This window comes from Diuraphis noxia, unplaced genomic scaffold (assembly GCF_037042655.1).
Source record: "Diuraphis noxia isolate RWA-SAM2 unplaced genomic scaffold, SU_Dnox_SAM2 contig0003, whole genome shotgun sequence".
In the NCBI taxonomy this organism is placed as follows: domain Eukaryota; kingdom Metazoa; phylum Arthropoda; class Insecta; order Hemiptera; family Aphididae; genus Diuraphis; species Diuraphis noxia.
The window spans coordinates 17,823,637-17,840,291 of record NW_028301713.1 but is presented as its reverse complement, the minus strand read 5'-3'; the positions used below and the strand labels follow the sequence as shown (position 1 = coordinate 17,840,291).

Sequence of the window (16,655 nt, the reverse complement as noted above, 5' to 3'; positions counted from 1 at the left end):
ATTGTGTGACCGAGTGATCAGATGTGGTGTTCATTTTATTTTTGTTCCCGATTTACTTTAGTCCACTGCTGTTAAACATAAGGATCAAACAATATTATTTATTATTATTTTTGGCGATCTGGTGTAGGTATTTTTAAGACCGTCGCAATACTAAACGTAAACTAGATGGCGTCTCGGTGTCTCGCACATTGTGTAGCATATACATTAGAACAACAGGTGTCGCTGAAGTGACCGAAATACGCATGAACAGTCTTTTCTCGTTCTTACGACGTCCGTACATAAAAAATAATTATATTTGACGATGATATCAATAGGTACCTATAATTTGTAAATACATCGAAAACACCAAAAACGCAAATAATATCATAAAATTAACCTTTCACATTTTTATTATGACGGTTTAAAAAAAAAAAAAAACATATAACACACTGAAAATAAATCTTTTTAAATATTATACACGTTCGATTTTTATACACAAATAATATTCATTGAAGGTGGTACATAATAATATTATCATAAAGGTACTGTACACAATACACATTCTATACACAATATAATAATAAACACAATCATGTGCGTGCAGCGTACATAATAAATAGATGTACAATATTAATCATGGGCACGTAATTATCGTGGTAATAATCTGGAAAAGTATCGCGAAAATCATTCTGTTTACCTAATTAATATTTGAAGATATACCTATTATACAGTAGAATCGATCGTCGTTTAGGTCCTGTTGTAGACCACACATTATTTTTTTTTGTTACAAAAAAAAAAAAATACCTACCTTTTTTTTACACATTATTACACCTACATAAAAACATACAAGATATCCGTATAAACGATAGATACAGTCTAAACAATAAAAAATATTTAAAATTATAACGGTAGATCATATTAGGAATAACGTACAGCGATAAGTTATTATTTTAGAGAGCATATTATGAATATATAGACGACGTTAAGATAGAGAAAGAGAGAGAGTGAGAGAGGTAGAGGTAGAGGTAGGTATAGGTAATATTCGAACGTTAGAGAAAAAATCACGATGTTTACTGTAATAATTCTATATTTTGTACATTACAAGTCGAAAAACGAAAATCCCGCGAACAGACGGGAAATGTCGACGTTTTGTCGGGGATAGCCAATCAAAAACTTGGACCACTCTATTAACGTGCGCGCGTCATCTACTACGTCAATAGAATGATATTATAATAATTATTTTATTATATACAAAACGAGGAAGGAAAGAATATTTCAATACAACAAACCAGCAAGGACCGTATTTGAGAGACGTTTAACCCGTGAAAACTAAATTTCGCCTTATCGTTTATTGTTATCATTTTCATACCTATATATATTTTAGGTATAGGTATACTGTAACTAAATCGTGACAAAATAATATAGGCGTAGGTATTCATTTTTTATTTTCGATAACAACCACAGTGATCGTGAAATGTTTAACTCTTTAAACATATAATATTTTCATATTTCAGAGTGCGTCAGATTTTTTTTTTTTTTTTTTTGGAAAATTGGGGGAGGGGGCGCGTAAGTCATTTGCGATTTTTCAAGAGTTTGAGGTAAGAACATAACGGCCTTGCGTCAACGTTTTTAATATTATAAATATTTTATTACAATAAAAGATACAATCGCGTATAATATAGAAAATAATGAATATGATGCACACGTCTTTCCTTCTAGATCGTTTTTAGTTAACAATAATATTATAGGTACTACAATCGAAATACACAATATTATAACAATGAATAGTGCGAAAGTATTAGCGAAAACGGTTGTCACGATGTCGTAATATATTATATAGGGACAGTGTGGGTCCGCGAGACGTTTTTTCCGTTAAAATGTCGATCAAGTATGGGTAAAAATCGGGCAAAAGACCCGATATATATCGTTTCTGATCACGCAGTACACATTTATGCACGTTTTATAATACTAAATGTTAGGTATCTAATGAAAAAAAAATACATAATAATAATAATAATATGTATAATAGTATACCATTAGTATAGTCTATATAATAATAATAATAATGTTAAATCATTTTTTTGTTTTTTTTTCCCCGAGTCGCTTTTTTAAAAATTATTTTTAAATGATTACTTTTTCACTACACACGGACAATTATTTCAATAATAACAATTACGATTATCATTATCATTATTACACACACCGAGGCTAAAAAAAAAAAAAAAAACAAACACAATAATATTAAAACATACAACAGCGGGCGATCATCCGTTCGTTTATGCATTTGATCGTTAATGATTATTATTTTTTAATAATATTTTAATAAAAACTACTGAGGTTTTCGCTCTAACTGGGCGCCCTGGCCATGGCGGTGGTCGTAGTGGCCGTGGCCGCCGTCTCGTTGTCCGTCGTCGGCGACGTGGGCGGCAGCGACTCCGGCGTCCGGGCCGTGACCACCTTGGACTCGGCCGCGTCCACGCTGCTGTAGCAGCTTTCCGAGTCTTCCAGCGACGAGTGGTCATCGCCCTCGCTGAGAAACTTGGCGCCGGCCGCGGCCTTCGGCGAACACTTGGCCAGCCCGCCACCGAGTGCCGCCGACACCGCCGCGGCAGCTGCTGTCGTCGGGTCCGCCGATTCCGTCGTCGTCACGGTGTCGTGTTTTTTCCACTTTGTCCGTCTGTTTTGGAACCAAATCTTCACCTGTTGACAACACGAAAAACCGTTAGTTAATAAAAAAAAAAAAATAGTTTTTTTTTTACCATAATATAAGCCATCATCGTATAGGTGGTACCGTTTGGTTGGGGTTGGGGGGACGCATCCCGAAACGTAAATGAAAATTAGGATTTTTACATCACTTTCATCAAAAGCAGTACGTTATTAGACACTAGGATCTTAGTGATCTTACAGTTTTTACTTTTCACACGTCACATCATCGTTGATAAGTTTGTAAAAATAAGCCAAAACCCCATACTATTATTATTTATTAGTAACAATAATAATGATTATAATAATGTGTAAGCTTTAATTTATGTCGAGTTAACACGACAGGATATTATATTTTAACATTTTTACATATATATATATATATATATATATATCATTTATATGTCATAAATACTCATAATACATTAAAATAAATGCATTGCAACGAGTAATAATGTATTTATTATAACATTGAATTTGATTTGAGAATATTATTATTTGTATTTTTTTATAATTGGATAGTTGATATGCGTAATATGTAATTCATAAAATAGGTATATAATATTTTAAATAAATATTAAAATGCATTTCACGCAATCAAAAATAACCCTAAAATGGTTATGATATTATGAACCTTTTAGCTCCAACTCTGTTCAATGACATTCGACGGTACCTGCACACTGCAGTTTTGTTTTGCCATGGTTCCCCAGCGTATACCTAATAAATTAATTACGTGCAGACGATAAAAAATATTATTATATTAAGTATATATTATTATGATTTAGATAATACGATCATATTTCGTCCCTTATTTGAACCGTGCCAAACGTGACACATATTGTTCGATATCGAGTGCAGCTATACAATATAAAATAATGTATGTACATGCATTATGCACATATTATTACAATTGGAGAGGTATACAGTATATAAGAGGCAAATATAACATAATATGGAACGGACGAGGGTATTAAAATAGGTAGCGAGTAAGTAATACACAAGCACGCGAAATGCACTAAAAACACCGTATTGCATTATTCAAATCCGAGTAAACATCTATGTCATATATTATGTATATTATAAACCGACACCTCTCAGTATAATATATGTATTATGCATGCATTATGTTAACACCACCCCCGAAGGTCAACATTTTTTTTTCTCCAAATTTCCAAACAATCACGTACACGCCAAACAGAAGATGTTATTATCCAACAACATGTTATATTATAATATACTTCTTTCGACGAACATACGATGAGCTGATGCGACATCTGCAAAAGCCGGTCGCCGAAATTGCAGTTATTATATATATACGAAGATAATTGCATCAAATATAATACGCTGCAACATGCTATTATATTATGAACACACCAATACCGTTGCTTGTAGGAGAGATGCCATTAAGGACTTATTGAATAGTTTGGGGGGGGGGGGGGGGCTAATACGAATTATCGACTACTTTACAAGAATTTCCGTAACTATCCCTAAAGAAATGTTTAGCAGTCCGAAAAATTTCGGAAACAAGAATTAGTCCTATTACCTTATTTAATTATAAATCGTAGAGTAAACAATTATTGTATATAATATTATACATATTATTATATATTGAAAATATGTTTATGAATATTACATAAAAGTTTATTTTTATAATCTACCATCTTTGATTTAACATCACCATTATCATTACGTCCCACTCAAAGCTGATAGATAAAAGTGGCCCCACCCTCACGTTGAAAATCCCTGAACCCGCCTTGACATAGGTAGGTCGTAGGTATTGTTGTCCTAAACTACCTCCCGCATGAATTTAGTAAATATCGTTTGTTCAATAATTATAAAAAAAAATCCAAACACAGTTCGTTCATAAAAAATTCCACTAATGGTCTGGATTGGACGTCCGTTTGAATTGTGTAAAATTGGCGTATTCCTCCTTTACTATCGGAAAAACGAATTACTGCACGGTGCCATTATTATTATTATATACCATCAGCCGAATGAAATTATTATGATCGTTTGTTTTTATATTTTATAAATCAAGAAACAACGTATACCTACGACGAAAATAATAAAATGCTGCACTGTTTTATAGAAAACAGTTTTCCAGTTTTCGATTCTTCATTATTTATTTCCATTCGATGTTATACAACAAAACGCAATGGGTATTGGGTATATAGAATCGCAACAAGCAATTTCTCCGAATACTTTTCTGTCAAAAACAAACATTTGTACTGTTTTTGTCACGCCTATATCGGCTATATCGATTTCACGAAACGAAACTATATTTAAATATAAAATAGCAATCGAAGAAGAAAAAACTTGTATTTATTTTATACTTCTCTTTGAGTAAATAATAAACATCTGACGACAAATGGCGCTTAAATCAATGTATTGTATACTTTAAAATCGCATAAAAAAATAGTATAGGTAGGTTAGGCATATATGCTACCTACTTGGCTTGTTTTTTTAATGATAATAGATAATAAATTGTAAATAAATATAACGATAAGCGAACAGCATCGAGTAATTTATTTATTTTCGTGTTTATAATAATAAAAATGTCAACAATACCTATGTGTACTTATTAATAAAAAAATTTGTGAATACAATTAATAAAAAAATGTAGTAAAGCAGATATTATATTCCTGCACAATTTCGTGGTGTTTATAATATCGTATATACAAAATAAAATATACATTTTTGAAAAAAAATAATAGCTACCTAATAATATAATGATTAGTAACTTTAAACATATTATATGCAGAGCTGTAAAGTATTTGAATATTGGTATTCAAATACTTTTTTAAGTATTGAATACTTTATTTAAATACTTTTTTTATTTCTTGTATTTAAATAGTATTTAAATACCTTTTTATGGTATTGAATACTAACGTATTTGAAATACTTTTATACTTATGAATATATTATTTTATTAAAAATCAAAATGTCACATCTCGCAAATTGTCAACGAAAAAAATATACCTATATATTATAAAACTAGATAAATTAAATGATTTATTTCATAGATAAAAGTTTAAATGAAGTGATTATGAATTTTGAGAACTAAAATATTATGTTTACGACTGCGTGTCGCCGTACAATAGTACAATAGTACTTAGTTATCGCATAATATTATCTATAAGACTATACAAATATAAGTATTGTATTGCAGCCTTTGGGTAGGTACCTATGTGGGCTATGAGTTATGACCTACCTAATAAGTAATAATATATTAAATTTGTCCGTCACCACGTAAAAACCACAGCGGATAATCCCACAACTCACAAATAAACCTATTACCTACGACTCGTTCTCGGCTTTATTGCACGTCGCACGAAACACAAGCAGTTAGCACATCAGCGTCTTTGTAGTTTGTACTGATATTCCGTATTGACCGTATTCGTTTATTAGTTTATTACCTACCTACTTTGTGCTATACGTTTAAAATGAACAATATTGTTGAAAATGTACCATTTCCATTTCCGATGTATAATGCACATTTTAAAGTTATATGTGTACTTGAAGACAAAATTTATTATAAAAAATTAAAAGTAAAATGTGTGAACTGTCCGGGAACAAAGGAACTTACAATTGACACACGCTCAAATTCAAACATTCGTAAACATTTATCAGTAAGTACAGGACAATACTCAATACTAGTTATACCTACCTATATTCTATCATTATTAGTTATTACTATTATTATTCATAATTGGCTTTTTTTAACTTATAGAATCAGCATCCAAACATTTTGGCAGATATTGATAAGTTGGACAAAAGTCTCTGGAATAAACAAGGACGTTCTACAAAATCAGCAGATTTGATAAAAAAGCACTGTGGTGTTTATTTGAAAACACCATGTGAAACACGTTGGAACTCGTGGTATGATGCTGTGTCATTTTTATACAAGTATCTCAACAAAAATGAATCTAAGTTCAGATTAGCTATGGACGAATTAGATATTGTCAGGTTAGAAATTAAATAATTTTAATTGTTATTTCTCATAATAATATATATTTAATATATTTTAATACCTAGGTTTAACAAAAACGATATTGAGTTTTGGGAAATTATGAAAAAGTATTACAACCAATTTCCATAAGTCTGGACATGCTTCAAGGAGACAAACATATGAACTTTGGATTTTTACTGCCAACAATTGAAGAACTCTCTTCAAAATTTACACTTATGTCTCGAGATGATACCATTTCTAAAAGTATACAACCTCTTGTGTCTGCTTTGCTTACTGGTATGTTTAATTTTAACAGTAAAGTTAGTTTAAGTTAGTTTCTATACTAAGTTAATACCAAAATAATTTATCTTTCAGGCATTAATAAAAGATTTGGGGATTTATTACAAAATAAGTTTTTAATTATTGCATCAGTGAGTAATCCTTATTTTAAAGTGGCATGGATTAAAAATGATGTAAGAAAGCAAATGGCTATGGATGCATTTAGAAATGCTTGTTTACAAATATATGAAAAAGAGTGTGTTTCCAATACTCAAGAACCTAATATTGTAGAAAGTTATGATGAACCATCATTGGACTTTTTTACGTGGTCTTCTTCAAACAATATGAATGGTATAGATTCGGTAGATATTGAAATTAATCAATATTTTAGGACTTCACCAACAAAAAACTTGGATTGTTTGCAATCACTTCCTATACTTAAAAAAGTACATATACATTTTTTTTGGTTCTTATGATAAATATGATAAATTTAATTAATTTTTTATTTCTGTTGACAGGTATTTATTAAATACAATACACCTCTCCCCAGCAGTGCTTCGGTTGAAAGGGTATTTAGTGTAGGAGGAGCTACGTTAACAAAAAAGAGAACATCAATTAGTGACAAGCATTTTGAACAAATAATGTTTTTAAAATGTAATAATCAATGCAATAATAAATAATAATAAAATGATGAATAAATTGTACATATTTTTTTTTTTATAAGTATTTGAAAAGTATTTCAAATACATTTTTAAAGTATTTGAGTAATACTCAAATACGTTGGATAAATAAGTATTTGAATATTACTTTAAATACTTTTTTCAACAATATATTTTTTACTTACTCAAATACTTTTTAAAAGTATTCTTTACAGCTCTGAAACATAAATTATTTATATGTTTGTAAAATAAATACAAATTAACCATTCACAGCAGAATTTACCGTGAATATTAATTACTTTTAAAGTATTATTTGTTATATAAATAGTACCTATTTATCATAATATTATTTCTAGAATAATTTACTTATATACTGTGTAAAAAAGTTGTTTCCTTTTGAAAAAAATCAGTCATCGCCATATAAATATAAAATAGGTGGGTAGTACCAAAATAATCTAAAAATCATTTAATTATAGACTTTAATATTTTAATATATTATAGAGCATAATATAAAATATTAAGTGACCATTGATAAATGACGCACATTAGTGAGCTGGATTTCGAAGTGTAATATCAATACTTTTTAATATGCAACGAGAAAGAGTATAACAATTAATTCCATCTAACAAATGGGGTCAGCATTTTATTTTTTCTAGACTTTTCGATCGCATTGCTCTTTATTTTTGCACGAAAGCTTGTTCCGTTTCGTGCCCATTTGTAAACACCCTTACTGCTGCAGCAACTGGACCATAACGGTTCATAACGGGTTCGTAAAAAAAATACCACTGCAAACTTTTTTACCATCTATTATTTTATACACGGAGAGCATTGTCTAAACACACAAACACACGCACGCACGCACAATATAGGCACACGCACAATATATATTTATGAAAGCCCCATAACTCACTAAGACATCCACAAGTGTTATTTGCAATTCAAAACATTTCTCGGTATAAAGCTAATTTATCCAAGATCATAATTTTTTCGCATGAATATTTTTTTAACATTAATATGTTTCCTATGAGTACACACAAGTCCTAAAATAATGTGAAAAAAAAATTAAATAGTTTTAGCCAAAAAACTTTGGAACATTTAATTTTAAGTTTAACAAGCATATTTACTGTTAATAATTTAACTTATTTTTCAGGACGTACCAAACCAGATATACAAACTATAATATTATATACCGATAGTTTGTTCAATATATATATATTTATAATATATGTACGGTCGTTTATGTAGACACGAATTAAAAATATATTCAGGCATAAATTATAATTTACATTTGATTTAATTGAGAACTAATAAAAAATAATTAAGTCGCAAGCCCCCATCAAAGTGGTTTTGTGATTTTTAAATTTTTTCTCTCTATATATAATATATTAATTATACAATTCGAAGTTTATAATTGAAACGTAAATTGTACGAATCATGGTATAAACAATTCGCAAAGAAAATCCGTTTTGTGCTTAAATCGTATTGATTAGTGGTCGTGTTACAGTATAATATTATAATGTCGACCTGTATAGAAGGTATAACGAGCACCAATTAATTTAAAATTTAAATTTAAACTAATATTATAAAGAAGTTAATAATTAATTTAATGAAATTAAAATTTTTTATAGCCTTCACTGCCGTAATTCATTTCTATTACACGAAGATAATTTTATATTAATGATATATTATATGCGTATAAAATAATTACCGGTAGTACAAAATACAAATAGCATAATTACACATTTTATTAATTAATTTTTACGTCGTATTCGTTTTAATTATTTAATAAACGGTTTAACGGTGAGACATTATTTGAATGAGTAGATTATTATTTTTATTCGTTTTGATGGTTCAAAGTATTTATCGATAACACTTGAATGATATATAAGTAAATCGTATTATAAATAAATTGCCTTAATAACTCATTCATATGATATTAGTTTATTGGTTTATTACATACCAATGTTATGGCTAAATCGGTACCTAACTACCATATAATTATCACTTGATGGTATTACGCTACCTACATCAAGTCCTATTAAATTTATTATTCATTTTAATAATATTGACACAGTCGGTATCATAATAACAATCTCTTCTAATTCACTTTTACATTGTTTAACGCGTTTGAAAAATGACATGATATATAGGTCAAAATTGTTTCACCAATAAAACGTTACCAACCGCACTGTGTGTGGGTCACATTTACGAATACCGTTTTTTTCAACCGCGACCTGTTGGTACAATATAATATTGTTACTTTAAACGAAAACAAAATATTAATCAAAATAATAACCACTTGACAATATTATATTATAGCTTTGAATGCGTAATGCGAACCGGTAGCGGCGGCATTGCAGCAAGTGTTTAATAGGGTCTCGTTAATAAAATATTGAACAGCAAAGTAAATTGCTCTGCACACGTCATGCACTGTAACACAGCGAGCACAATAATCTAATAATATATAACTATATAAGTAAAGGCAGGTAGGTAGTAGGTACCTACCTACAACATATTATCATAATATTAATAATAATAATAATAATCGTCGTTTCGAGCAGCCACAGCTCTGCTACATAACATGTAACCCAAATCCGCAGTTCTTTAATAATGTATGATGGTCATATAACCTAATCTACATACAGAGGCAAAGATACCACTCTTGTTATACCACTACGGTTACACCCACCCGCGTTATTATTATTATTATTATTATATTGTTAAACGAGTTAACTTAATATACTAATATATAGTAATATAGTAACAATGCTCTCCCTCCACGGAATTGAACGTGTTGGTTTTTTATAATTATATTATTTCATAAAAAATACTTTGACTTGTTGTACTCGTACCTATATGACTAATAATAAATAATATTATAAATACATTTTGTACTTGTATATCAATTTACAACATGTTTGGGTATAATTATAACTTATAACTTTAAAAGGTTGCAATAAACATACCTGGGGTTAAATCGCAGACAAAAACAATGTTATAGGAACCGATCTAATCAGCTTTATTTGATATATATATTTTTTATATATAATACAGGTACGAGTTGAAGGATGTAATGATTTTCAAAAATAAACTTAATACTATACGGCACCTTTAATAATAGAAAAACGTAGAAAATAATATCCCATTAGGATATTATCGACATAAAATGTATATACCTATAATACCTATGTAATGTATATTTTAGAGGTCTTCCGTTGATATTTCTGTCACGTGGATTGAAAATCGTACAACACGAAATCGAATACTATACACGTGCAGTGTATAATGACGTCGATTTTTATTTTTCTATATTTTTCGGGAAATCGTGCGATCGTGTTGTATCCTCGACGATTTTGTCTTTCTATTATACGCGAAGATCAATAAAATAACATAACTGAAGCTATACAGTTATGGTAATTTCATCAACAATTATTATTAATTATTCTAATTAAATATTACAGCATTAATATACCATTTCAGTTAAAACTCTTACACTATGATATATATATATATACCGCATGTTCACCAATTTAGGGAACACTGAATTTCTCGGCCAGATTATGTTGGAAAAAAAAGAATTTTTTTTACAAACCAGTGGTATATAAAATATAAATACACATTTTCAGATAAATTTCAAATTTTTAATACCAAATTCGGACAAACTGAATTTTTTTAAGTCATTTTGACCAACCAACCATGGCTCTAAAACCAAAATTGACTGAATGAGAGCCATTCAAATTTGAATAAATCGATCGGTTTTGCGCGAAGTCTAGTGACTTTTTTCCGTACCTATTTACACCTACCATTATTATACAACAACAACAATAACTAAATTGATTCGATAACACGAATAAGGAATAAATACGGAAACCCTCTGCAGACGAACACCATCACGCTACACCGCACGCGTTGGCACCACCACCCTTGACGGCGATCGGTCCTCCATCGGGCACATGACGATTGCACGCGGTTTGGTAAATACGCTCACGTTTCGATATTTTACCATTAGCGTAATGAACCGCGCTTGCGCACAAATCACAACTTACGCGCCACCTCGAATAATGTTGGAATCATATAATATATATTATTTATTTATTTATTTATGATAATTAAACGGACAAAGTCCTTAAACAAATGGTTTAAATTACAGCAGTAGGGTTTACAATTATGATAATTATTAATTAGTAAAGTATACAATGAGAAATATACAAAAATCAATATGAATAATAATTACAAAACTACGTGTTATCCAGGAAACATAATAATAATAGAGATAAAGTTAGACAATACAAAATGAACTTAACTAGTTAAAATTAAAAGTATAAGTATTTCCAGCAATCATTAACTGATTTGCAGGACTATTTAATATATAGTTTTTATCAGAATGGATAGGATAAAAAAGTTCAGGATTTCTGGTATTAAAGGAATTGATTTTAAATTTGATCAAATAAAGTAAATCAGGACAATCGATTAAGCCATTAATTAATTTATGAAGATCAGTTGTAAACGTCTAGTTTTAAGTGGAATAAGATTTAAATAATTTAAAATATTATCGTATGAACCATGTGGTGGCCTATGTATGTTAAATTTAAAAGACATAAATCGCAAGAAGTTATTTTGCACAGCTTCAATACTATCATTTTGTTTAGACATGTACAGCTGCACAGCGGTTGCACCACAGGGGAGAACTCCGCTCGGAATTTCCAGCACGGATTGATGCCACAATTTATTATATTTATTTTTCAACTCAATATCACGATAATGATAATACGTCACGGGTCTATTGAATCTGCTCACTAAACTAAAAAACGTGTCTACACGTCGTGCCTGCAAAATTTATTGCATCGAGAAGCAACAACTGCGATGGTTTTTTGAACTTACGAAAAACTCTTTTACACACAGATGATCGTCTTGCAGCTCTTCCAGACGACATGTACAAATACGACTACTACTGCGGCCAGAAATGTATTAGAAAAATAAATATTGTTTTCAACAACGATAATAATGATAATTGAAAATCGGGCGCAGAGCCAGATGATTTGACGCCGGCCAACGGATCAATTAGAGCGGTAAAAATGTTTTTGTTCCGATATAAATATGTCCCCAATAACATATTACTACGATTTACGATAAATAACATTTAAATTTTTTTTTTCCGAAACGTTAATTGCTTTATGATGATGAGACGTCGTAGCGGCGTAGCGCATATAAATAATACCTTAGTCATACGGTAATAAAAACATAAAAATATAATATGAATAACACAATAATATAATGCATAGTTGTCAAAAATATTATGCACCTTTATCGCTATAATAAATAAAAACAGTAACAAAAACATCAACTAGGTATAATGAGATATTGCGTGCCGAAAACTTGGTGTCAAGTTTAAATAGCTGGTACGCAGTCCATTTTCAATATTAGGAGGTGATACACGTTTAATAAAAATAATTATATATAATAATATTTAAAATATTTTCGTAATAAAACACACTCGAGAACATTATTATTAGTTAGTCATCAGTCGAGATTAATATAATATGTGATGTTCAATCGTTCTCAGAAACTTTGAACGATATTTGATTAACTGCACGACGCGTATTTTATTATTTCGTCACCGCTCATTTGGTATTTAGAGAGTACTTGATATCCAATAATCATGATATTATTATACAGTTTCATATTTTTTTTATTATTCCACAGGATTTATCGAAAACAAATATTTCGTAATTATCGCATTCGTTGTGCTATAAATACGCCTATGGGTAAATACCTACCAGCGGTCTTTCCGTGAACAGTAATTACAATATTATATTTACCTAAAGTATTATAATATTATGTCATAATAAATAATAAAACAAGTAATATAATATTATTATGTACCGTAGTAGGTATTATAAAAGTATAGTTTCGCATTTATTATTATTATTATAAATCTTTATAAATCCAAAAATGAACGCAGTCACACACCGATATAAGTACAACATAATATTAGATTTATACGACGTATATACTATATAGTTACTAGTTATTAGTATACGCGAATATAGTTCGACGACAACGATCATTATTGTGCGAGTTTTTATATTAAATATGTACGTACTACATAGATTGCTGCTGTATAAACTATAAACACGAACCGCACGCGATTTGCCTTTAGTTATTTTTTATTTTTATTGTTTTCGTAAAAAGGTAAAACACGATTTCGTGGAGGATAAAAAAAACGAAATCCAATTACCATAATGGTGATTCCTATATATCTATATATAGGTACACAGAATTATGTATATATATGTGTGTGTGTGTGTGTGTGTGTGTATATTGTAATTTTTTTTCGGCGTGCTTTAATCGTTCCGGGCGACGAGGGCCAATATATAGTGGTGAGGGAAGGGGATGGACCGACGCGATTGATTACCTCCTCGGTAAAAATAAAAAATACGACTACCGACACGGAATATGCCAACCGATGATACTATGTAGGTTCAACGGTCTGAGACCGGGCGGGGTGGTTATAATCGTGTCAATCCCGCCGACATCGCCGGGGCCGAATTAATGATCTCGCGCGCGCGGAGAGTCGCCTCAACGCCACCACCTCACCCCACCGCATCGTCCTGAGCACATCATCGCCAGTGCCAATCGTACTTTAACTGCTGCTGCACAGTGTCACTATTATTATTATTATTATTATATATTTTTGAGAGAGATCCTTCGTCGACGTCGGAGGGCGCTCTGCGCAAAGGAGGAAGTGCAGGAAATGAAATGGCTTCGGCGGCAGGTCGGGGTCGTTAATTCGTATAATATGTATACATACGAAAAATGTCTGTGAGTGTGTGTGTGTGTGTGTGTGTGTGCGGCGCGCGTATTGAGCCATTAGCGTGTTTTATGTAGTTATAATAGTCGTCGCCGCCGCCGTACCCCTCGCCGCAACCCACCCCGAAACACTTTGCCGCGCCACCCTTCGTTGTTATATACTCTCTTGGCGGCGGCGAACAGTTCGTTTTATTGATCTCCCTCCGCCTCCGCCGCCACCGTAATGCCATCCCCACCCTCCCCGCCACCTAAATCGTCCGTATACCCCCACCGGAAAAGGGGTGGATAGGAGAAGGTATACGAGTGTGTGTATATATATATATATAAACGATATTACTACGAGTCTTGTTAGAAAACCGTTTGTACCGAATAAAACGCTCGTTTTAACTCTATTATATATTATATATATATATATACCTTTTGTGCCACGCGCGTGCTACACTTTCGGTGTATGGAGATAGGGAGGGTGGATGTGTACAGTGAGGGCAGGAGCGGTGGCGAGGGAGGAGCGGCTTTGTCACGGCGCGTACTGGCTGCACGCGGAGCACCACCAGAAACTGCGAGCGGGGTTGACGTGGCAGTAAAGTGGGCGGCGGCGCAGCGCGGTCGTCCGTCGTTTCCCGAAAACTCTTTTACATTATTATTATTATTATTATTTTATTACGAAAAAATAATAATTTTATACAAATGTATTGAACGAGAATGATTATAATATTATATATAGCGAGTTGTATACGTCAGCTGCAGTGGCTTAACGCAATAACGCCTACATTATAATGTCTGTATCGTACAATAATGATATAATTTATTACACATATATGTGTAGCTCGGACGATTTCGCCGCTAAAAAATAATAATCTCACACGATGGTAATTAATGTCCGTCGCGGTTTTTGGCTGAAAACACATTTTCGAATGATATTTATATTGTTGTGCGGCGAGAATCATCATTAATATAATAGGTAGGTACACGTGCGCAATGCTGAGTGCCCTCTCATATTGATTTTTTATTTTATTATTATATAATACGAGTAATACGACCGACACCGACGCCGTTTTATTAACAATAATAAAACTCATGGGCCCGTGAAAAACGTTTTATTTGTTTTCCACACTCGCTCACGCACGCATCACATAATACGTACATAACGAACGAGCAAGTTTATTATGACATGTATACATATATGTATGTGCGAACTTCAGTAGACGAGAGTGGTGTTTTTTTTTTAACGTTTAAGTGTTCGATTTTTGATCCGACCGGCACACACGGTATGTGTATGGGTAATAAATGGAATAATATTCTACTGCGGCTATTACTACGTCGATATTATAATATGTACGCAGACTCCCCATGTTCACAAATCACAATAATAATAAACATATATATCCGCTAGACATCGTCGTCTGCTCTTTAAAATTCTATCGTATTCGCTCCCGACACCTAACCATATGGGCACATATTATTATTATATTATACAGAGTGATTCACCAAGCATGTTCATCCCTTTTTTTTCTTTAATAATGAATATATTCAAAATCTGATTTTTGGAATCTTTAAATATACGCAATGACCATATTTTCAAAATTCTTGAGATTTTTTGCACCACTTAATGAATGTCCTACAAACTTTTGTTTTTCAAATGAGAACACTAATTTATTACTGTAAATTATTTAGCGGTAATTCTTTTGAGAATTTGTTGCAGATGTATTGAAATCAAAATTCTAATGAGTAGTTTTTAAGTTGTTAAATTTTGTGGTCTAAAGATAAAAGGTCCACATGGTTTAGGTTTGTAAGATATGTAGTCACAAATATTAGTCATTATAATATTAATCTATCAACATTAATAATTTGTGTAGAAACGACCCGAGTATTATAAATATTAGTTCCAATAGTTCGTGTATTTTATAAAACGAGTTTTAAGGACCTTAGTACAAACATTTTAATAACTAGGAATATATAATAACATATATAAAACGTATAAATCTCGCGAGACTGTACCCGTCTAACCTATATACATATTATATATAGGGGCTTTAACAACCGCAATATTATTGTCGTAGTCTTGTCGTTGATTATAATATAATATAATATAAATCATAATACGGTCGTTGTGCTGCAATTCGCATTTGTCGTTCTCTATCTGACCGTATTATGTATATATACTGAAAAAATCGTACAAGCACAAATACGCATTTATCAACAATGAGATTCGGTCATAATGATTTGCTTCCTAGTGTTTAGAATGTATTTTAGGGGCTACGAAATCGACGGCGGCC

The 16,655-nt window shown here is 31.4% G+C and overlaps 2 protein-coding genes across 2 annotated transcripts in view; one reads left to right on the top strand and one right to left on the bottom strand.

Moving 5' to 3' along the window:
• Window positions 1–358: 358 nt before the first annotated feature.
• Window positions 359–16,655, bottom strand: part of LOC107165117 (uncharacterized) — a 125,599-nt gene continuing 109,302 nt past the window's right edge. Inside the window, exon 3 of the mRNA XM_015513202.2 lies at window positions 359–2,679. Within this exon, the coding sequence (XP_015368688.1) occupies window positions 2,326–2,679 (354 nt within the window). The 3' untranslated portion in view covers window positions 359–2,325. The remainder of the gene's footprint in view (window positions 2,680–16,655) is intronic.
• LOC107165118 (uncharacterized) lies at window positions 6,521–7,614 on the top strand. The gene is made up of 4 exons (XM_089222397.1): window positions 6,521–6,648; window positions 6,718–6,928; window positions 7,007–7,356; window positions 7,429–7,614. Exons 2-4 carry the CDS (start codon window positions 6,790–6,792, stop codon window positions 7,588–7,590), a joined length of 651 nt encoding a protein of 216 aa, XP_089078523.1. The 5' UTR covers window positions 6,521–6,648; window positions 6,718–6,789; the 3' UTR covers window positions 7,591–7,614.

Bases quoted from the DNA above. Each gene is read 5' to 3' on its own strand.
- LOC107165118 (XM_089222397.1), top strand. From the start codon at position 6,790: ATGCTTCAAGGAGACAAACATATGAACTTTGGATTTTTACTGCCAACA. The intron at 6,929-7,006 runs GTATGTTTAATT...TTTATCTTTCAG, and splicing joins TGTGTCTGCTTTGCTTACTG to GCATTAATAAAAGATTTGGG. The intron at 7,357-7,428 runs GTACATATACAT...TTCTGTTGACAG, and splicing joins CACTTCCTATACTTAAAAAA to GTATTTATTAAATACAATAC.